Raw genomic sequence first — 22,993 nt, forward strand, 5'->3', positions numbered from 1 at the left:
TAAGGTTGGGGGCTGGTTGCCAGGAGAACCAATTAGATTAGAGGGTTGGAACTTTCAATCTCACTTCCCTGATCTCTGGGGGAGGAGAAAGGGGTTGGAGGCTAGATCAACTGCCAGTGGCCAGTGACTTAATCAATCATGTCTATATAATGAAGCCTACATACAAATCCCAAAAAGAGAGTTCAGAAAGCTTCAGGTTTGGGAACCAGAATGTTTCCACCATGCCAGGCCCCAAACTCCATGAGGACATAAGTTTCTTTGTTCAGGACCTCGTCCTATATGTCTCTTCATCTGGTATTTATCTGTATCCTTTAATATCCTTTGTAATAAACTGGCAATCTAGTGAGTAAACTGGTTTCCTGAGCTCTGTGAGCCACTCTAGCCAATTAATCAAACTCAAGGAGGGGGTCATGGGAACCTCTGATTCATAGCCAGTCTGTTAGGTAACTACATGGATTTGTAAATGGCATCCTGAGTTGGAGAGGGGTCACTGGAACTTCCAGTTTGTAGCCAGCTGGTCAGAAGCAGAGGTAACAGCCTGGGCTTGCGACTGGCATCTGAAGTGGAGGGCAGTCTTAGAGGACTGAGCCCTTTACCTGTGGAATCTATGCTATCTTTGGGTAGACAGTGCCAAGATTGAATTGAATTGTAGGATGCCCAGCTGGTGTGCTAAGCATTGCTTGGTGATGTGGTGGGTAACTCCCACTCCACACACTGGAATTGGGTTCAGAACCCTTAATGCTCCATATCACATGACAACAGGGAAGTCAAAATTAAAACAACAATGAGATACCACTACACACCCATTAGAATGGCTGAAATCCAGAACACTGACAACACCAAATACTGACAAGGAGGCTGAGCAACAGGAACGCTCATTCACTGCTGGTGGGAATGCAAAATGGTATAGACACTCTGGAAGACAGTCTGGCAGTTCTTACAAAACTACACATCCTCTTACCATGTGATACAGCAATCACACTCCATGATATTTACCAAAACTTGAAAACTATGTCCACATAAAAACCTGTACAAGATTGTATATAGCAACTTTATTCATAATCATCAAAACTTGGAAGCAACTAAGGATGTCCTTCAGAAGGTGAATGGATAAATACACTGTGGTAAATCCACACAACAGAATATATTCAGTGCTAAAAGGAAATGAGCTATCAAGGCATGAAAAATAAGGAGAGAACTTAAATGTGTATTAGTTAGCGAAAGAAGCCAATCTGAAAAGGCTACATACTATGTAATTCCAATGATATAACATTCTGGAAAAGGCAATATGGAGACAGTAAAAGTATCAGTGGTTTCCAGGGGTGTGGGGTGGAAGGAGAGATGAACAGGGGGAGCACAGCGGATTTTTAGGCCAGGGAAATTACTCTGTATGATAATCTCATGGTAGATACACAACATTGTATGTTTGTCAAGACCTATATAGATCTACAACACTGAAGAGTGAACCCTGATGTAAACTATGGACTCTGGGTGATAATGATGTTTCAATGCATATTCGTCGATTGCAACAGATGTACCACTTTGATGGGGGATGTTGAGAATGGGGAAAGCTAGGGCAGGGGGTAAATGGGAAATTTCTGTACTTCTGCTCAATTTTGCTATGAACCTAACTGCTCTAAAAAATAAAGTCAATCAAAACAAAACAAAACAAATCATAGTACCTGTAGGAAAAGCACTATACCCTAAAAAGTTCAATACAAATTTCAGAGGAACAGCTAAATAAATAATGGAATGATTTTTCTCTACTCTCTATTGTTCAAAGTCCAACTTGAACACCACTTTCTCAGTGATGTCTCACTCAGCTTGCAGACACACTTAGTCACTCCACTTCCTGCGATCTCGTCTGCTTTCATGGTACTAACATCGTGTTATAGAATGGGAGTTCTCAAAATTTACTGAGCACCAGAATCATCTAGAGGAGCATGTTAAAACACAGGTTTCTTCCCCTGCGAAGATCTGGATTTAGAGATTCTGATTCTGGAGCCTGTGAATGTCTATTTCTAACATCCCCAGATGGTGCTGACGCTGCTGGTTCACGGGCCACACTTACGGTAGCACTGCTGTGGTTTATTCTGCATGTGGCTGGCTCCCATAAGACTGACAGCTCAGCAAGGAACCTCGTCTAGCACACAGTAGGCACTGAATAAACATCTTACTCTTTTTTGCTTCTTTTTATCAGCCTCTTCCTGTAAGTTTTGGAGGGAGATTTGGGTGAGCTTCATGTTCAAATCCTGCTCTTCTCTGTATTCCTCCTGAATATGCTCCATCTTCTCTTGGATGGCTTTTTGCAAAGCAGCCCTAATTTCCTGTTTTGTCTTCTGTTTCTTCAGCTTATCCTGTTCATTCTCAAGTTTCACCTGTGCTTTGTCATTTTCCTGAGGCAGAACAATAATGAAGATAATGCATCAGTACAGTTGGACAAAACAAAGAAGTGGGTGCATTTCATTCAAGAGGTCAGGATAAAGGGTTTCTTGGAAACACACACTCCTGGATTTAAAGGGACTGAGAAATAAAACTTGCCTTTCATTGCTGAATCAGCAATATGGTTTTGAGAAATTGCTGTGTGTGTGGTTATAAAGTAATAAATAGCTTTGGAGTTCAAAATGCAGAAAAGTATAAAGATAAAATCACCTTTAATCCTAGTACCCATACACCCACTACCATTCTCAACATTTTGGTGTACTGGCCTTCCAGAACTTAGTCTTCTATGCACATCTGCATATCTAGATTCAGATATATTATTAAGCAGCAATAAGAGTCAAAAAAGCTTAAACATAAAATCCTCTCTCTCTGTCCACTTGGACCTCCTCCTTCCCCCTTTAGTGTACAATATGCATCTTCATTTTACATTAACCAGGCCTCCCCAAAGATGGGAATGCCTACTAGACTGCAAAGATCAATTTTTTTTCCTTTCTTCTGATGCCAGCAATGTAACTTCTTAGAAGACCAGTATTCTTTCCAGACTCTGTAAGGGATCATGGTGACTTACTGCTTGCTAGACTATGTATCTTTGGGGAACTTTATGTAAAATGTCAGTGTGTCATTTTTTAAAATTTATTCTTATATGATTGTTCATAATATTTTCATTATTTAGCTTTTTTACTTTGAGGCTCACATGGAGTTTTTTGAGGGGGTGTAATTAGGTTTATTTATTTGTTTATGTATTTTTTAACAGATGCACTGGGGGTTGAACCCAGGACCTCATGCATGTTAAGCACATACTCTACCATTGAGCTATATTCCTGCCACTGTCAGCGTGTCATTTTGACGCATGATCCTTTGGCTTGAAAATGTGTATGACTGTGCCTTTGATTACTCACAGGTAGAACAATTCTCAGAGCTTCTGAGAGTCTGTAGCCCATATATAAATAATCCTTAGTTTGGCTTGAATTAAATTCTCTTTTTCTTCTTAACCTGATTGTTAATTGAATTTTCGTTGACAGAGGTTATAACTATAAAGGAGTAGCTGGGCTTCTTTGAATGACAGAACAGCTCTGTATCCTGATTTTGGTAGTGGTTAGTTACATAAATCTATACATGTGGTGAAATTTCATAAACCTATACCCCTTCCTCCAAAGAATGCATGTAAAAACTGACGAAATCCAAAGAAGTTTTTTAGTTTAGTTAAATAAGGAATAACTTTAGTTGAAAGTGTTGTACCAATATTAATTCCTGGTTTTTCTAAGTCTCTCTTCTATATAAAATGTTTGGTTATGTAATGGTACACAGAAACTCTCTAATATTTTTGGCAACTTCTTGTTAGTCTAGAGTTATTTCCCCCCCCCCAAAAAAAATTTAAAGGAAAGTAGAAATAGACATAGCTAGGTGTGTTATAATAAAAAATAAATACTTTGTCTTTGTCTCTGGGCCGTGGCACATAGCTCCTAAAACCCTTGAAATCACCAAAGTGATAAGATTATTTTTTGTAGCCTAATAAGATGACCAGTGACTGGAGCCCTTAGATAGCTTCAAGATGGGAGCTGGTAACTAGAAAGACCAAACCATGTGATCAGATGGTTGGAACTTTTAGCTCCACCCCTTGACCTCCAGGGAGGGAAGAGGGGCCAGAGATTGAGTTCAAACACCAACATCAATGATTTGATCAATCGTGCCCATGTGATGAAATCTCCATAAAACCCCCAAATAACAAGGTCCAGAGAGCTTCTGGGCGGGCAAACACATGAAGGTGGTGGGAGCATGGGGTGCCCAGAGAGGGCGTGGGAGCTCTGTGTGCCACACCCCATACCTTCCTCTCTGCATCCCTTCCATTTGACCATCCCTGAGTTGTGTCCCTTACAATAAGTTGGCAATATTAATAAAGCACTTTCCTAAGTTCTATGAGTTATTTTAGTGAATTATTGAAACTGAGGGGGTGTCATGAGAACCTTGGACTTTGTAGCCAAGTGGGACAGAAGTGTGGGCAACCTAGGGACCCACTACTTGTAATTGACTTCTGAAGTGAGGGCTGTCTTCTGGGATGGAGCCCTTCAACCTGTGGAGCCTGACAGTATCAGAACTGAATCAAACTGTAGGATACCTAATCAGTGTCTGCAGAGTATCAGAGAACTGTTTGGTGTGAGAGAAAAACTCCACACATCTGGTGTCAGAAGTGTGGCAAATAAAAATGGCTCACTGGGTATCTAACACCAGAGGAGGGGGTATATATAAGGCAGTTTGGGGGCGACCATTTTGATTTTCTTAGAGAACTTCTAACTAAACTCTTCAAAATAAAACAGTCTTAAACCCAGAGAAGACTTCTGGGGCTCTGCATATACCTTACCTTTGATGTTTCTTATGGTTTCAAATTTCAATACCTGGCATTTCCCCGGAGAATGTTACCTTTTCCCTAAATTTGGTGATATTAAAGTATCAGTTGTTCAAAGTTTTATATACATAAAAAATTGCTACTTTTTCGATTGCTTTCACACATTTCCAGTGACACCTCTAATTCCTATGTACTAGGGACAGTTACCTTGTAGGAACAAAGTAGCTGGAGGCGTCACTGTAGCTGTTGTATAGCACTTGACACAGGATTTGGAAATTGTCAATTAACCATATCAAAGAGTGGGGGGATGCTGCCAAACTGCCACTAGCCCTCGATGACAATGCCAACGATTATCCCATTTCATCCTCACAACATCCTATTTTGCAGATGAAGAAACTGAGTCACGGCAGTGAAGTAACTTGCCCTATACAATGAGTTGGCACTGTCAGCTGGACCTTGAAATCCAAAGCTCTGACCTTGGTCTGTTGCCCTGTGAACCAGCTTTAGCCATCAAGCAAACTCTACAGAAACAGGCCTGTGGACTGTGCGTTACACCCACTGAGCTGACCGTACTATCACAAGCGTTTCTAAAGACCCACCACAAGGCGCGCCTCCTCCTCCTTCAGCCGCTGTGCTGCCTGCCTTCGTGCCTGAATGCTGGTGATCTGGGCACTCAGCCCCAGGCGTGTGCTCTCCACCAGCTCTTTCTGTCTTCTGGCCTCTTCGGCTTCTCGCTTCTCTTTGGCCAGCCGGTCTTCCTCCCAGAGCTTTGAGAACATCTGCTCTTCCACCAACTTTTGCCTTTTCAGCTCCTCATTAAATGCTATCTGTGCTTTCCGCTCCTCGCACACCGTCTTCTGATTGATACAAAACAACTTAACACGGAGCTCCTCGCAGTGTTCCCTGAAAGGACAGTTTAAAAAAGACACTCAGCCTTTCATAAGGCATTGCTCTATTTAGGCACAAGCCTGCAGAGTCAGACACTGAAGTAAGAAAGTTAAAGACCTGGATGTAGGCCATCTGAGCCGGGGAAACCCACGAGGGAGCAGTAGGGAGGCAGGCACCATAGTGCCACAGACAGAATACAGGCACTGGAGTCAAGCAGAGCAGGTCTGAATCCTGGTTTTGACACTTTCTGTGTGACTTTGGATCAAAAACTCCATCTATTTGAGCCTGTTCCCATATCTGTAAAAGAACTGTCTTTTCAGATTCTGGTAAGGATCAGAGATAAATACCTGATAGATAATAGAAACTCAGTAAATGGTAGCTACTATTATTACTTGAGAGGAATAGAAGAGGGACGGGTCTCTGCAACATTATAAATAAACTAAGGCTTTAGTAGGGAGAGACCCTGCGTGTATATCCAAGAAAAGATCCAAGGACAGAGTCAGCATATCATGGTGAAGTTTCCCCACTGCCTCTGGATTCCTGGCAGGGCACATGTCCACTGAAGGGGTTTCTGCCACAGTTGAGAAAACAGCCCTACTGTTGCCTTTTCACACTCAGGCTTATGTTATCATTCAAGAAGAAATGCTATTTCAATAAGTATTTAGACCTCATCCTTTCTTCCAGCCTTAGTAATTTAAATTTCTTCAAATGTTTTTCATTGAGCCCATATTAAATTTAAGAGTTGTGATATTCAACACTGACTGTAGAATTAGAATTATTTAGTGATATGTTCAAAATCCCACTCTCCCCTTCCTCCCTCTCCCTCTCCCAGACCTGATTTGTTAAATCAGAATATCAGGGGATAGGACCTATGCACATTTTTTCAGATCTCCTCAGGTGGTTCTGACATATAGTCAAGTTTGAGAACCTCTGATGGAAGGCAACGTTTTATAAACATCAAGTCTTCCTGGTTTCTAAATCAAATTCTGCATCAAGAAGCTAAAATTTGAATGAAGCTGGAGGAATAACCCTCCCAGACCTCAGACACTACTACAGAGCTATGGTAATCAAAACAGCATGGTATTGGCATAAAAACAGACATATGGATCAATGGACCAAAATAGAGAGCCCAGAAATAAATCCACAGACCTATGATCAATTAATCTTCAACAAAGGAGGCAATAGACAATGGAGAAAAGACAGTCTCTTCAGCAAGTGGTGTTGGGAAAACTGGATAACAGCAAGTACATCAATGAACTTAGAACACTCCCTCACCCCATACACAAAAATAAACTCAAATGGCTTAAAGACTTAAATATAAGACAAGATATGATAAATCTCCTAGAAGAAAATACAGACAAAACATTCTCTGACAAAAATCTTAGCAATGTTCTCCTAGGGCAGTCTACCCAGGCAATTAGGAATAAGAGCAAAAGTAAACAAATGGGACCTAATTACACTCATAAGCTTTTGCACAGCAAAGGAAACCATAAGCAAAACAAAACAACAACCTACGGAATGGGAGAGAATATTTGCAAAAGACAATTTTTTTTTGATATGACACTAAAAGTAAAGGCAACAAAAGCAAAAACAAACAGGTGGGACTACATCCAATTAAAAAGCTTCTGCACAGCAAAGGAAACAACAACATAAAGAGGCGACCTACAGAATGGGAGGGAATATTTTCAAACCATACATCTGTTAAAGGATTGATATCTAAAATATATAAGAAACTCATATAATGCAATAGCAAAACATACACACACACACAAACTAAAAAATGAGCAAAGGTCCTGAATAGACATTTTTCCAAGACATACAAATGGACAAAAAGTACATGAAAAGGTACGCAACATCACTAATCACCACAAAAATGGAAATCAAAACCACAATGAGATATCACATCACACCTGTTAGGATGGTTATTATAAAAAAAAAAGATGACAAGTGTTGGCAAGAATGTAGACAAAAGGACACCTCTGTACATTGTTGGTGGGAACATAAACTGGTATAGCCATTGTGAAAAACAGTGCGGAGATTCCTCAAAAAATTAAAATTAGAACTACCATATGGAAACAAACTAAGTGTCCATTGATGTATGAATGGATAAAGAAGGTGTGTATATATACAATGGAATATTATTCAGCATAAAAAGAAGAAAATCCTGCCATTTGAGACAACATGGATGAACCTGGAGGACATTATAATAAGTGAAATAAGCCAGAGAAAGACACATACTGTATAATCTCACTTAAATGTGGAATCTAAAAAAAAAAAGAACATACAGAAACAGTAATATGCTGGTTCCCAGGGGCTACGAGGTGGGAGAATTTGGAAGATATTGGCCAAAGGATATAAACTTTCAGTTATAAGATGAATGAATAAGTTCCAGGGATCTAAAGTATTATATAGTCACTATAGGTAAATTTGTTGAGAGCAAATTTTATGCATTCTCACCACAAAACAAACAAAACCCCTCAGTGCCTGCATTATTCAATGATAAATATATAATTACCAAGACTTAGAGGTACAACTATTGTGTATACTCTCTTAAGGTGACAATTTACTGCAAATTAGCTTTCCTAAGTCATATTAAACATATCAACTTCAGATTCTGTGTGGTGTGTTTTTCTGACATCATTACCTGAATTGCTGGTCTAACTTTTCAGCCACAAAATCCTGTCTCTCTTTTTCTTTCTTCTCTCTTAATAATCTGGTTTTATCTCTCATTCTATCCTTTTTCTCCTCAATTGTTTCTCCTTTCATTTGCATTTCAGTCAAATACTCATTTTCTTCTGATGCTAAAAGTTCACGTAACCTAAGTTCACAAAACAAAAGGACAACAACAAAAAGAAATTAAAACTGTCATGCCACATGTACCATTTCACTAATTGACTTTTATTTTGTTAAATTCAATTTCAGAAGTACCTGTTAATCATGAATTTTGCAAGAAGGAAAAGATCACTTTAGTATTCCATAAAGTAAGATCAGTTGCCATTTAAAGCAATAAAGAGACTGATCTGGGCCATGTTTTATTTGATCACATACAGATGAGATACGTAATGTGTATTTTCAACAAAAAAAGCAAAATGATTAGATTTTAATTAAAATAACAAAATAGGAAATGATATAGTCTTTTGCTTTCTATCATAGGCTACCACAAGTGAAAATATAAACAAACCATAGCTACCGATTTGGTAGGAATATAAATAGCTTGGCCATGATCCTCACTATAAAAATTCATTTGATTTTTCATTGGCCAGTCTCAAACTGTGGGTTTAGGAATGTTTCACAGCCTGGGTCAGCAGGTTTGTAAGCCTTACTTATTTCGTCTCTCTTCAGTGTTGATGATAAACCCTTGCATGGCATCCTTGATTCTTGCTTTCACAAGACTGTCCACAAACTTGCGGTCACTGTGCTGGTCCCACTCAGCTTTCAAGCGATCCCGCTCATTTGACTTAATGGAAGCCAAAATAGCATGATGTTTCTGATGGCTGTGTCGGATTATTTCCAGATGTTGCTCAGCCCCTTGGCCTTTGGGAGGCTTGGCTCTCTGAAAACAAATAGCAACTATCACTTATGACAGACCCAAAATCAACTGCATTTTTTTCAATCAATTATGACCTCCACCAATACTCATATTAAATATAACTTGGTATATAAAACTAGTACATCCTGCTACAACTGCAAACAACTTGAGAGCCTCAGGTGTAACTTGTTTGATTCTCTGAGCCTATAGTTAAGATGTCATCAAATCAGTCTCAAATATTTCTCAAATGCCATTTGAGTAAAAGTTCATGGAATGATGAAGTTAAGAATTTGAATGGGACTCCAGGGATTATTATCTAGTCAAACCAGAGACATTAAGTTACCTGCCCAAGGCGCTTCAGATAGTTACAGCAGACTTAGATGGAACAAGAATTGGGGGTCTTCTATTCCTGACCTTGATCTGGCCACCCACTATCCCACACCATTTCTCAGAAACTGTTTTGCAACAGTTACCACCATCAAAATTCTTTCGATTAAAAGAGACTACTATCTAAGTATATAGGATTTGTATAATGAGTTGTGACAACAAAAAAACCTTTACTAAGAAGGAAGTAAGGAAGATAGGGAGGGAGAGAGAGAAAGAAGGAAAATAAAAGAAAAAAGGGGGAGAAAAGAAAAACTAGTGGTAGAACTTTATTCCTATTTCTATTGTGCCCAGAAGTTTACTTCAAGAGCTGTTCTCCTGACATTTGGGGGTAACTTGGATTTCTGCAAATATGTTCATTTTACACAAACTTCCACCAAAAAGTTGGAAATGCATACACCATGGTGAATACATATTGATATATTTAATGAAATCACATAGACTATTACCTGTTTCATTTCTTTATTCTTAGCATTGCACATGCTACCAGTATCAGATTCTCAGTAGGCATGAATGAGTGAATGAGAAAGATGAATAAATGGAACAGTGTTCATGGGTGGGCTTGATGTGATTCCTACTCCTCCCAGGACCACCATGAAATCTACAGTCTTGAGCTTTGTATTTTCAGCCTGTTTTATCTAATCATCCTTAGGTGAGTAGTGAGACTCTGGTGTGCTCATTTATAGTAACAAAACTTTTTAACTCATGTGGTAGAGGTCAATCTGATTGTTTACAGTTAGAACATCACTGTCAGGATTACAAGAACACTGCCATTGGGATTTGGCAAAGGAGTCTCCCAGGGAAATAAAATCAACATTTGAATATAGCTTGATGAAAAGATTCAGGGTTCAGGGAATACACATAGGTAGCTAGATTTAGTTGAACAAGATAACACAGGGCTGAGGTGGGTTGGAGACAGAAGATGATGTTGAGGGTTACATCACAGGAAGTAGCTAATTCATATCCAAATTATTTACAGCCTAGATTTTGTCAACAAACTACTGTTCTCTAATATGTATGGCATTTTATGAATGAGGATTCAGTTACACCAAAGCAGAGTACTGTTGACACTGCACCCTGGGCAGGATACACACGGGAACTCAGGCTCCCAGTAGACATATGGGCAGGAACCAAGAGAACAGGAACCAAGCACTAAGGTCATCAGGAATCAATTGTCTTGAGTTGTCAGGGCAAGAACCAGACTCTGAGGTACATTTTGACTGAAGAGGGGAATAGGGGTGGAGCGTGGTGAGAAATAGCCTGAGCAGTGAAGGGGATTAGGAGGCCATTTAAGGCTTGGGCCATCCTGTGGAGGACTCTGTGGTCAGGAAGGATCCTGTTTCTGAATGAATAAGGTATGATGCAGAGTTCTCTAAAAACAAGGTGGTGCCAATCCATGCACAGTCTTGGCATTATGTACTTAAAACCTGTACTATTTAATAGAAACATAATATAAACCAGATCTGTAATGTAATATTTTCTAGCAAATATATTTTAAAAAGTAAAAAGAAACATGGGAAATTAATTTTAATAATATACTTTTATTTAACAAAAAATTCCAAAATATTATCATCTCAACATGTAACTTTAGGCATATTTCAAGTGCTCAAAAGCTAGTTGTGGCTAATGGCCACCATATTGGACATTGCAACTCTCAAACCATGCTAAAATCAAAACAAAGGGTTTAATAACTACCCTGTACTTTCAAGGTCACTGAAGGCTTTTGTTACCATAACATCTCAAATTAGTTTCTACTATTACAGCTTACAGTTTAATGTCTTAAAGTATATTTTACAATCTAGGTTTGATTCTGGCCTCTACTGATACTAATTGTGTGGTCTTGAGCATGTTACTTAATCTCTTTGATTCTCAGGTTTCTCACCTGTCAAAATGAGCAAAATAAATGTTCTCCTAAAAAATTATTTTGAGAAGTAAATAATTGGGTCCTTAGGAGGCACTCACCAAATAGCTGCTCCTTTCGATTCTCCATTACTTCAGACATTATATCTTTTATCACCTTCTCCTGGAGGAATAGCATCCAAGTCTCATCTCTGGTGGCTTTAATTCTTCTCCCACCACAATTCTGCAACCTCTAACATCCACACTTCTTATCACACTCTGACATCTGATATACACCAGCTCTGACCTTTTCCTTTTCTTCTTTATTCTTCTATAAACCCGAAGTATTCAATAGGCCTGCTTCTCTGGTTTGCTGGTAATTTGGTAGAAGGGAAATCCTTATTGGTTCCCAGGAAAAGCAATAGCACCTAACCAATAGCCCAGGCCGTGAACACTGTGTTTGGATACAGAACCCAAAGAACATCTTTTTCTGTCCCTCATAAAGCCTGTCTGTAATGACCACCTTGAACCCTACAGACTAGAGTTCTAAAAGGCTCCAGTCCACTGATTTCCAGCCCCAGATCCTATAGTCCTTGGACCTAGAGAAGAGGGACGTCTATAAACTGACTGAGAACTGCTATGTGTACTATGGAACATAATAAAACTGTATCCTTCATTATCCCTGATTTTTCTTCCATAAAACACCAATACAGACAATATAGCACATCATTATCTACTGTGTTAACCTTTAGTGGTTTTATGCATGAGTAAGTTGTTTCTGCAATTAGATGATAAGCAACTTGAAGGCAGGGATCAGACTTCTAAAGAAGGATCACTGTATTCACTCCTGTATCTTCCACAGTGGTGCACACAGCAGGGGCTCAAGTAATACCTGTATAACTGCCTGACTACACATGGAGGTTTTCTAGCTTGTAGAAACAAAGGAATGCAGGAGCATGGACTAAGTGTCTGGGGTTCTGAGCAGGACCCATCAAATTCTGCAACGAGCAGCATTCCCCTGGCCTACCACCACCCCAGCCTTAAAGGCAACCAACCTCCTATTTCCAGGCCTGCAGAGATCCTTCTGTTATGGTTAAGTCAGCAAAGAAAGGGCTCTATAGCCACTCACAACCTCTCACAGCCCAATTCCCCTTCCACTGACGATTTTCCTAGGGGTGCGGCACTAGCCCAAGATCATACAGCTGAATCACTGCCGGCCCAGCGCCTAGATTTCCTGCAGCCTGACCTAGCGTCCTTTCCTTGACACATACTCCGCATCGCAAGGGGATGACCTCTTTCAGGAGTCTTGGAAGACTGAAAACCCTCAATATCTTAAGTGGTGATTCACCAAATACAGAAACCAAATGTTACAACTGACGCGGGGGTGGGGGTGAGGGACGGAATACGAGAGCTAGGCAAGAGACCTTATCCTTCCCTCTTTCAAAATTCAAGCTGCTGCATCAGGCAGGCACCTACTTCCCTTGAGACAGCCTCCGCTGGGAGCCAGGATAGGCTGGGCCGGGCCAAGTTGGGGGAGATGCAGAAAGCGGTAGGGTCCCGCACACACATCCCATGCTTACCACGATCACCACCTTGGGAGTGGGGCCCTTAACCTCCCGCTGTACGATGCCAAACCGCTGGCTGTACATTTTCGAGTCCCCTCGGGGCGGGGGCGGCGTCCGCCGCAGTTCCCCAACCACGGCGATCTGTGATACAATCTTCCGCGACGCAGAGGTCTGGTTGCCATGGTGCGCCTCGAGGAACTAGGGGCAGGTGAGGCGGAAGTTGGTCCCGTCACCATGGTGACCACAGACGCCGGCACTCGCGACTTCCTCTTGGAGTGGAAGAGCTGAGTCTGCGCAGTCCTCACCCCGCCTCCCGCCGACCTCTCTCCCTCTAGGGTTCATCAAACAGCAGAAAAAAGCCTCCTTAACCCGAAGTGAAGTCGAAGATCTATTTACATCCAATTGATTTTGCTATTTATATCCTGTAATCGGTCTAAAAGCACAAGAAAAGTTAGTGGGCATTTTGTGACAAGGTAAAATCTTGAGGCCATCACTAAATTAATCTTGATGACATAAATCATTACAGGACAACCTTATTCGTGTAGCTTTTTACAGGAATTTGCAAGGTATTTTCGCACATAAAAAGTCTCAGCTTTACAAATATCTTATAAGGTTGATGTAACAGCAGGTAGTATCCTCATTTTACAGCTGAAACAATTAAAGCTGAGAGCGCATAACTGCTTCGTCAGCCAACCAGACCAGTAATGGTAAATCTATTAAAATCAGGAAACCAGGGCTCAGACTTGAGGTACCCTCGGATGGCGAACAGTTCAGAAGGGCTGGTAGGGCAGTGACACGACCTGGCTGGGCACAATAAAAACCAGGACCAGAATAAGGGTGTGAATCAGAAATGCAGGTGATCAGGCTCTGAGATTCCAGATCCCAGGCAGGGTAACAAGTCAGGAAACCTAGAAGAGGCCCTCAGCACAGGTGGAGACCACAGCTGTACTTCGGGTCAAGAGCAAGGTGGTAGTTAACACCTAAAAGCCAAATAGGAATGACACTTTGGTACTCTCATTCTAAAGTGGAGGCGAACACAAAACTATCACTACAGCACAGGAAAAAAATTAGCACCTAGTCGGTGTAATAACCAAAGTACAACTAGTACTGTGTATCCCATCTTAAGACCACAATTTACTGTAAATTAGTATTCCTTAATCGTTTGTAATCCTCCCACTTCGGATTTTGTATGCAGTACTTTTCTAGGTTTGGACTCCATTTCCTGAATTGCTGGTTCAGCTTTTCAGCCACAAAATAATGTGTCTCTCTTCTCTTTTAAAATCTCTTTTAATAATTCTCTCATTTTGTCTTTTATCTCCTATAATGCTTCTTCTTTGAATTGCAGTTCGGCAATATACTCATTTTCATTTACTGCTAAGAGTTTACGTAGCCTGAAACAAACAAAAAAGAAAGAAATTAGATGGTCGTCTCCGTTCCCTGGACGGGGTCCTGAAGGCCAGTTCTTAAATCTTCGAGTCCCACGGGTGCCTGGCCCACCAGCTGGTCTGAATGGAACCACCCCTAAAACCACGCCCTTGGGGAAGAAAAGGAGGCAATGAAAACGCCCTCGGCTAGAGGCGGGGTCTGGCAAAAGCCACTGAGATTCAAGGACGCCCGTCGTGGGGAACCTCCGAGGGCTTACAGCCTGGAGGGTCCCGTCGAAATGAGTTTTCAGCGACAGAGGAAGCCAACTCTTGGCAACAACTGGCTGCCCTCGAGTGTTTCAGCGTCGGTCCTGAGCTCGTCGTGCAGCGCCCTCACCCTGGGCGGGCCCCGTAATTTAATTCCGTTTCGGTTTTGCCTGTTGAGCCACTCCGTGAAGAGGGGATTCGGCTTCTCTCGGCGCCAGCTCAGGGACAGATGTCTCCGCCCGGCGGAGGCCACGCCCCAGGGCCGCCCAGGCCAGGGGTGAGGGGCCGACTCTCCTAAGCCCTGGTGGGAGGACCGCGGTCCCGGCGCCCCCTGGCGGGCCTATTCGGAAGGCGGGGGGGCGGACCACGCACCAAGTCTCAACCCCCTGGGCGGCCTAAGAGAAGTGATTCACCCAAGGTCCTTGGACAGAACCTGACCTTGATCTTGCCACCCACTATACCACTTTCTCAGAGGCAGTCAATTAACACTGTTAACCACCACCAAGACACTCCCAAAAGAAACACTAAGTATAGAAATCAGTAAACGGGACAATAAAAATCATTTAAAAATAATTTTAAAATAGAACAGCATAGAGATAGAAACTATTTATATTATTTCCAATGCCTATTGTGCCCCAACAAGGTTCACGCAAGGGCTGTCCTCCCAACAGGTTCCTGAATTCTGTATTTTCACCATGAAATTCCATGATAAAGCTGGAAATCCATTCATCATTTGTAAATACATGTAAATTGATGTAGTTAATAAAACTGCAAGGACTTTATCTTTTTCATTCCTGAATCCCAGTATTAAGTACAGTGCCTACCATGGGCCAGGTTCTCAATACTTGAATGAGTGACACAAAAATAGCCGAGACCAGCAAGTTTTTTCTGAGTGGGCTTGACAATTTCTGTACTTGCTGGGGTCACCATGAAATCCATGGTCTTCAGCTGTGCATTTTCAACAACGTAGCTTTATCAAGTTATCCTCAGGTGAGTAGTGAGACCCTTAGGAGCTGATTCATGGCAGGGTAGCTTTGTAATGTGTCACCTTGACTAGGCTACGTTTCCTGTACTCCCTTCCCAGTATGCTTCCGGTTAGGATGGGCCACAAGAGACATTCTGCGTGATAACTGGAGGGCAGAAGTGAAGCAGCAGCACATTGTTTTTACACTTGGAGGTTGGTGCAGGGGCACCGGGCACTGTTGCAGTTCACACATGTTGTCATTTATCTGCTGGCTCACCTCGTTGGTTCAGGGCAGCAGTCAGGCCTATAGCCAGGCCTGCAGCTGCTCCACCTTCCCCAGGAGCTTCCTTCAGCTTCTCTAATTCCTGGGCCAGATGCATATTTAACTCTGTGATGAAGGGCACCAGCTTCTTCTGCAGGACACCCACATCATCGAAGTTGGAGGTGGTGAGAGACTGACATGGGTTCCAGGCCATCCTCGTGGTTTCCAGCTCGTGCTTGTGGGCGCCAATGTGTCCTTGGTCTCCCACACTTTACATCCATCTTCCCTTCCCGATTGCCTGCCCTGCAGACTTCAAGCTCCAGCATTAGATGCAAAGACAACAGCCTTACAGAGACTGTTCAACCAGCTCCCACAATTGCATAAGGTCAGATTCCTATAATAAATCCCTTAATATACATATATGCATTTACAGACATATATATAAAATCTTCATATTAGTAGTGATGCTTTTCTGATTGTACCCTGATACACATGGTAACCAGACTCTTATCTCATAAGTCAGAATGCTATTCAAATAAATTTCACTTAGGACATCAATGTCAAAATTACCAGAATACTAGGTTTATGTGGTTGGATCCTGTGGGGGAGCAAAATGGTATCAAGAAAATTATCCAGTCTTGATTCTGGCTGAAGTAGGTAGGATGAGGCAAAGGAAGGAGCAGAGGAGGGCAGCAGAGGGCTGTATGAGTTAAAGTAGAAAAATGTTTAATCTACATCTGAATTATCTAGAACTGCAGGGCTGGGACTAAAGTAAGGCAAGGGAGAACACACAGGCTACAAAACTTAAGGAGGCATGCACTCAGTCCTGGCCCTGTAAAGCTAGCGAAGTAACGGAGCACAGGTCTAATCTTTGTGGCACTTTATGAAAAACTGGAAAGTGAGACAGGGTTGAGCTAAAACTGGACCTTAGGCAGGACCTGAAGCAGAATGCAAATGCCTAGTGGACAGGGGCTGAGAGCAGAAACCAAGCACAAAGGTCATCAAGAGATCTGAGCCAGGCCAGGAGCTTTACTTTTGAAGACTTTTGGGTCTTCAGAAGTAAAGAGTAAAGAGAAGAGAGAATGACAGTAACAAGCCAGACAGCAGCCAGTGGGGAAGGATGCCTTTAGAGTTTAGGAATCCTATGCAGCACCCAAGACCTGGGAAGAAACCAGTCTTAAGAGGCACAGGTGCTCTGATAAGGTGGCACTACACTGCCTTGGCGCTCCCTAAACCACCCTAAGGGCAGCAGTGTAAGTGATTTGTTATAATGCTTAGAGTAATCCACCTTGTTTTCAAGGTAACTAAAAACTCGTTAATATAACATTATTACACACTATTGGATACAGGTTATAGTTTACAGTTCAGTGGCTTAACTAAGAACAAGGCTTTTACAACCTGGGTTTGATACTAGGCTCTATCAATAGTAACTGTTCGACACTGGATAAGTTATCTAGTTTCTGTGAGTCTCATTTTCCCATCTGCAAAAGTGGGCAAAATCAATGCCTTCCTGAAAAAAGACTGTTTGAGGATTAAATAAATTAGGTCCACAGGAGGAACTCACCAAATAGCAGTTCCTTTTCTCATTTATGCACATTATATTTCAACTGCTGTCTCCCTGAGGAAATGTTTAGAGACACTACCAGGTCTCATCCAAAAGCCATTTAAAATTACTTATGATGATGGCTTGTTTAGGTTGAAAGTGGCTTTAATTACATCCCCTTCCCCCACCCCCGCTCCCCCCATCCTTACTATCCACACTTCTTATCACACTCAGGCTGCTGGGATTTATACCAGTTGGACAGATGCACCCACTTTCTACTCTTTTTCTTCCTTTTCTGCTTACTTCCTCTGTGAGCTCAAAGTACTGAAAAGGCCTGCTCCTCTGGTTTGGTAGTAGGCTTTCCCAGTTGCTCCTGACTCCCACACAAGCCCTGGCAATCGATCTATGGTCCAGCCTCTGAGCAGATCAGTGTTGTCTCTCATAAAGTCGGTCTGTAAATATCACCTTGAGTCCTACAGTCTGGAGAAGCCTCCCGTCTACTGCTTTCTAGCTCCAGGTTTTTTAAGGTCCTTGGACCTAGAGAAGAGGGAGCAGGTCTGTATGTTGAATGAGGTTCCCTATGCGCAAAGCAGAGCATCACAAAACCATTTCCTACCCTTCTGTGTCTGCCATCCATTTCCCCTTAAATATCCCTTATCTCTCTTCTCCTTTCTTCCAATACAAACAACATAGCAAATCAAGCACACCATTAGCTTCTCCATTAATGTGTAATGATTTCATGTATAGGGGAAATTGTTTCACTAGTTAGATTATAAGCTCCTTGAAGGCAAGAATCCTGTCTCCCGAAGGATAAGCCTTTCAGGGTCATTGTATCCACCTCTGTATCTCCCACGCTGCAGTGTGCCAAGCAGGGCCTCTCAGTACCTCATACTTGCCCAAGAACAGGCAGAGGAGTTTCTGGCCTGCTAACACTAGTTTGCAGGAACAAAGGAATCCAGGTGCTCAGGCCAACAGTTAACGTTGCCCGTGTCTGGGGCCCTGTGCAGGGCAGTCATTGCTCTGCAGGAGGCAGCATTCCCTTGTCCTACTCCCACCATCCCAGTCCTTACAAGCACCTATCCTTCCTTCTACTGCCAGGCCTGCAGGGACAGTTCTATGCAGCAGCAGAAGCTTAATAGCCTCAACAGGCTCCAAAAAGGCTCAAGAAGCACAGCCTAATCCCCCTCCACAGAGGATACTCCAGGAGGGACAGGACTTGCCCCAGATTACACAGTTGTGTGTGGACCCACATCACAACACCATCGCAGGGCCCAATTCTCCTGCCAAGCCCACCCATTCATCTCCTGGAGACTTCACAGGACTTCAAGACCCCAAATGATGTCTGAATAAGAATTTATATATTAAGTGTGAGCTCTGTGGATTTTCCTTGGGATATGGGGACAAGGCTTTCCTTATCTTCCTTTTTCTTTCAAATCTCACCACAGGGCACCCTGTCCTCTCCCCTCATCACCTCCCATGACCCTCCTCAACGAGAGCCCTGATCTAGACCCCAGGAGGAAAATCTAGGGTCCTATACTGATCATGATCAGAGCAGTGGTGTGGGGCCTTTACCTCCCACTACACCAGTCCAAAATCCTGGCTATACTTTAAAAACTGAGGGCCCACATCTGACCAGCACCCACCCGTGCCCACCCCTCACTGTACGGGGCACACCTTGGCAACCAGATTGCTGTGTCCCGGAGGCGGGTTCCACCCAGGCTGAAAATCTCCGTGATCTGGGGAAGAATTAACATCAGGGTCAACATGGCCAGTGGGGCTAAAGCAAGGTCAGGGCAGGGTGAGGTGTCCCCCAGCACTGACCACGGGTGTGCCAGCCCCTCCTGCCTCCTCCTCTGGGGCCAATTCAGAGGCAGAGTCATCTTTGTTCTCCTCCTCCTTGTCCTCCTCAGGGTCAGGTGGCTCTTGCTTCACAGGTGGCAGGCCTGGGTCTACTGCCTGGGAGAAGTGGGAAACGGGCAGCTGTCAGAAGGGCAGGGCTGGCCTGAAACTCTCTCTATCAGCCAACCTGTCACCGTGCTGACAATCTCACTGCTGTCACACTTGAGCCCAGAAAAACCATCTCTCTGCCTACAAATCTTCTGCATTCCTCATAGATTTCCATTTTTCTGTTAGCTGGGCAGCAAAGCAGGCAAAACTAGTTGCCTGGGGAGGATGGGGCATCTGTCAGACAGGCGGGATAATTCTGTGAGAGGATGTAATCAGCACACGTAACTACTTTGCTCAAAGAACCATCATGGCTCACCATCAGTCTGCTCACAGACCACCCATCACAGACCCCCACCTTGCTGGGGCAGCCAGGCAGCAATACAGGAGAAGTCAGGATGGCTGTGCCCGGTGTCCAGTCTTCCAGGGCATCCGCCTTCTCTTGCTTCACCTGGGGTAAGGCCACAACCCAACTCAGGCCAGGGCACTGGGCCTCCTGTGTGAAGCAGGATTGCAGCAGACTTGGTCCCAGCTTCCCAGCACGAGGCTGGGCAGGGTTGGGAAGGGCAGGATAAGGTGGGACCCTCACCTGCAACAGAGCTTCTGTGGAAGCTGGGGCCGGGCCAGGCACCTGCACAGGACTGCTTGCACCCTCCCGTAAGAACACAAGGTCGGTGCCAGGTGGGGGCAGCACAAAACCACTGCCTGCTTCCTGCTTCACTGGAGTCTGGGCATGGTCTGGTCGGGCTGTGGGTGTGACCAAGGGAGGCTTCAAGGTTTGACCCAAACAGGGCCTTCGAGTAGAGCCAGGCCTCTTTCGACGAGGGTACGGCGGGGGCGGCCCTGCCCCATCCTCGGACTCTGCCCAGACACTTGGCAGGAGCCGCTTCTGTAAGGAGAAATGGGGTGTTATGGCCACCTGGTTCAATGACCAACCACACTACTCTGCCCTGATCAGTGTATGCCTGCTAATCACCCCCATCAGTACCAGTACAGAATCTGCTTATATACGAGCCCCTCCATCGTCAAGCCTGCTAGTCTCCTGTGGGCAATGCCAGTGCCACCCAGATTCCTCGCTTATCCCAGGACAATGTCTGCTAATTGCCTGCCAAACCCACAGCCCCACCCATTGCTCTGAAGCTGCAGGACCTATCTAGCCTGTCCCCACCCACCTACTAGGCCTGCCCACCCTTCCCAGGCACTGGGGGGGCCTGCCCTATTTGTCCCCACTACCTGACCCTTCCTGCTGCACCCACCATAGCAAACTGCAGGCACTGGCGCCAACGACACTTCTGGCGCTTCTGGTTGCTGCCCCCAAATTTGGGCTTGTCACAGCAGAAGTCGCAATGGCCACAGTCCATGCGCCGCAGGCAAGCTGCACAGGCTCCACACTTGCGGTTCTGCCGGCGGTTTGTGTAAGGCTGCTGAGGAACAGAGAAAGGAGGTTGCTGTCACTAAGACAATTATAATGTTTCTCCTGTTACTTTTCCACTAGCCTGGCTGGAGGGAACTGGTTGCACACTAGTCTTAGCCTGACTCCCTACTAGTCACAATTCAGTGCCTTCTAGTCCAACACCAGGCACCATCACTGCACCAGATGGCCCTCGATACAAGGATCGTAGCTGCTCCAACACAGTATCCAAGACTGGGCACCAACACCATGTCCTGGACTCCTGCCTCCAGCAGGATTTTGCTGACCCTCTATTAGCTCCCATCACTGCGCCTGCAATGTCTGCTCATCTTATGTGAACTTCAGTCTGTGCCAGTTTTTCCTTTATTAGCTCCACCAGAGTGTTGGTTCATCTGACTGTCACTATCACTGCACCTGTTGATCCCATATTAATCCCTCCCCCATGGTCTGCTTATTGCACACTACTACCCATCACTGTGCCTTACTATTCCCCTATTAGGCACACTGCAGCATCTGCTTCTTTGGTGTTAAACCAAATGCCCTGGGAGAGTCTAGGCTTGTCCAGGTAGGGTGAGACCACTCACTAGCTCATCCTCGACTACACGATAATAGATGAATTCGGCAGGTGGTGAAGGGGGGCTCTGGGGTGCTGCAGAGGCAAATGGGTGGGGTCAGGGCAGGTGGGTGAGGTTATGGTTGTGCCTTCCCCCTGCCCACCAGGGCCTCACCGGCTCTGGAGACTCTGGAGGCTGTGACGGGGGAGGTGGAGGCGGTGGCTGGGCTCGGGGGCGCCGCCGGGGAGCCACCTTAGCGTCGCAGCCTCCCCTGCGGCGGCCATGTTTACCCTGGGAAAAAGCCAGAAGGATACTTTAGACTTGATGGCACAAGGCAGACAAAGAACCACCTCCCACCCCCTAGGAGTGCAGAAAGCATGCGTGTAGGACAGGCAGGCAGAGTGTGGGGTGGGGCACTCACAGCAGGGGGAGCCACAGCTAGGGGAGGGCGTCGTTGACATCGCTGATGGTGACGACGGAGACGGTGGGCAAGGTGCTGGCAGACAGGGACAGGTAGTTGGGGCCAGGGCGGTGAGCATGGGGTTGGGGAGAAAAGAAGACATGAGGTGGGCAAGGCCAAGTTGGAAGAAAGCAGCAGCAGCAGCTTTAATAGCAGAATGAGCTCTGCCCCAGCCCTGACCCCACCAGCGCTGGCCCCTCCAGCCTGACTCACCCGCAGGCAACGCCGCTGGACGCACCTCCACTGGCGCCTGAGACCGGGGCGGGGAGGGCGAAGGCAGACTCGACAACGGCCACAGTCCTCTCGGGTCTGACAGCCCCGGCATACTCCACACCCTCGGCTCTGCAGGGGGGCCGGAGGTGTGATGTATGGGGCCAGGGCTACGGGGCCAGGGCTGGGGTGAGCTTGGGCCCACCCCACCTGCTCGACTCACCCTTTCCACAATCCGGAGGCACCGTCTTCGCTCACACTTGCAGAAGAGCCCCGAGGCCACATCATGGGGCAACTGCAGAAGGCAGGTGGAGCAGGCCCCACAGTCTTCCGTTACCTGGCAGGCCGCACACTCCCCGCAGCCCACACGCTGCCAGGAATGGGTGGGGCAAGGTCACAGGTCCAGGCAGAGTGGCTCCAGGAGCACTGCCCCTCACGTTTCTGCTGACCCCACATTAGGCCCTATCACTATGTCTACTAATCTCCCATCTGCCTCATCACTGTCTGATATTTACTGATGAGCCACCATCATTGAGGCCATAACAATGTTTACTGTTCCCCTGTTAACCTCATCACTGTGTCTACTGACAGCCCATTAACTCCCATTACTGTTGGCTGGCTACAGCCAGCTCTCTACAAAATGACTGACACCCTGTGGATCCAACACCGTTCCTTCAGACCCTCAACAGCCCCCATCACATCACTGCACACTTGTCAGGAGGAGGCAGGTCATGCTTACCTTAAACTTCCTCTGCTCCCGGTTAAAAGCAATTCTCTGTGCTGCAGGGAGGAAGAAAGGAGAAGAGAAATATAAAGGGAGCATCAGATATCTAACCTCACCACTGCCTCTGCCCTGACATCTACCATTCAACCTCCAGCCAGACACCTGCCTCCTAGCCTGCTCCAGCTCTACCTCCCAGTGCCCTAGGGGCAACTCACCTCGGCAGTCCTTGCACAATGTCTTGAGCCGCTGCCTTCGGGTACCATCCCCTGAGAAGCTGATTCCACAGTTCTCACAGCACC

The 22,993-nt window shown here is 44.9% G+C and overlaps 2 protein-coding genes across 36 annotated transcripts in view; both read right to left on the reverse strand.

Moving 5' to 3' along the window:
* Nucleotides 1-13,132, reverse strand: part of CFAP53 (cilia and flagella associated protein 53) — a 25,215-nt gene extending 12,083 nt beyond the window's left edge. The window contains exons 1-5 of the mRNA XM_010996885.3: nucleotides 13,007-13,132; nucleotides 8,998-9,227; nucleotides 8,319-8,492; nucleotides 5,386-5,689; nucleotides 2,178-2,396 (exon numbers count right to left, since the gene is read on the reverse strand). Of these exons, the coding sequence (XP_010995187.2) occupies nucleotides 2,178-2,396; nucleotides 5,386-5,689; nucleotides 8,319-8,492; nucleotides 8,998-9,227; nucleotides 13,007-13,075 (996 nt within the window). The 5' untranslated portion in view covers nucleotides 13,076-13,132. The remainder of the gene's footprint in view (nucleotides 1-2,177; nucleotides 2,397-5,385; nucleotides 5,690-8,318; nucleotides 8,493-8,997; nucleotides 9,228-13,006) is intronic.
* MBD1 (methyl-CpG binding domain protein 1) overlaps nucleotides 11,109-22,993 on the reverse strand; it is a 19,783-nt gene continuing 7,898 nt past the window's right edge. For 2 of the 35 annotated variants that reach the window (XM_031441900.2, XM_031441901.2), the window contains exons 5-16: nucleotides 22,910-22,992; nucleotides 22,710-22,750; nucleotides 22,194-22,340; nucleotides 21,974-22,102; nucleotides 21,722-21,796; nucleotides 21,475-21,591; nucleotides 20,592-20,759; nucleotides 19,925-20,224; nucleotides 19,694-19,831; nucleotides 19,213-19,347; nucleotides 19,066-19,127; nucleotides 15,182-16,158 (exon numbers count right to left, since the gene is read on the reverse strand). In XM_031441900.2, the coding sequence (XP_031297760.1) occupies nucleotides 15,969-16,158; nucleotides 19,066-19,127; nucleotides 19,213-19,347; nucleotides 19,694-19,831; nucleotides 19,925-20,224; nucleotides 20,592-20,759; nucleotides 21,475-21,591; nucleotides 21,722-21,796; nucleotides 21,974-22,102; nucleotides 22,194-22,340; nucleotides 22,710-22,750; nucleotides 22,910-22,992 (1,585 nt within the window). In that variant the 3' untranslated portion in view covers nucleotides 15,182-15,968. Of the gene's footprint in view, nucleotides 13,425-14,259; nucleotides 14,383-15,181; nucleotides 16,159-16,286; nucleotides 17,929-19,065; nucleotides 19,128-19,212; nucleotides 19,348-19,693; nucleotides 19,832-19,924; nucleotides 20,225-20,591; nucleotides 20,760-21,474; nucleotides 21,592-21,721; nucleotides 21,797-21,973; nucleotides 22,103-22,193; nucleotides 22,341-22,709; nucleotides 22,751-22,909; nucleotide 22,993 lie in introns of those variants that run through there. The other 33 variants (XR_010378172.1, XR_010378171.1, XM_031441913.2 and 30 more) reach the window with 33 other exon arrangements.

Source organism: Camelus dromedarius, chromosome 28 (genome assembly GCF_036321535.1).
Source record: "Camelus dromedarius isolate mCamDro1 chromosome 28, mCamDro1.pat, whole genome shotgun sequence".
In the NCBI taxonomy this organism is placed as follows: Eukaryota; Metazoa; Chordata; class Mammalia; order Artiodactyla; family Camelidae; genus Camelus; species Camelus dromedarius.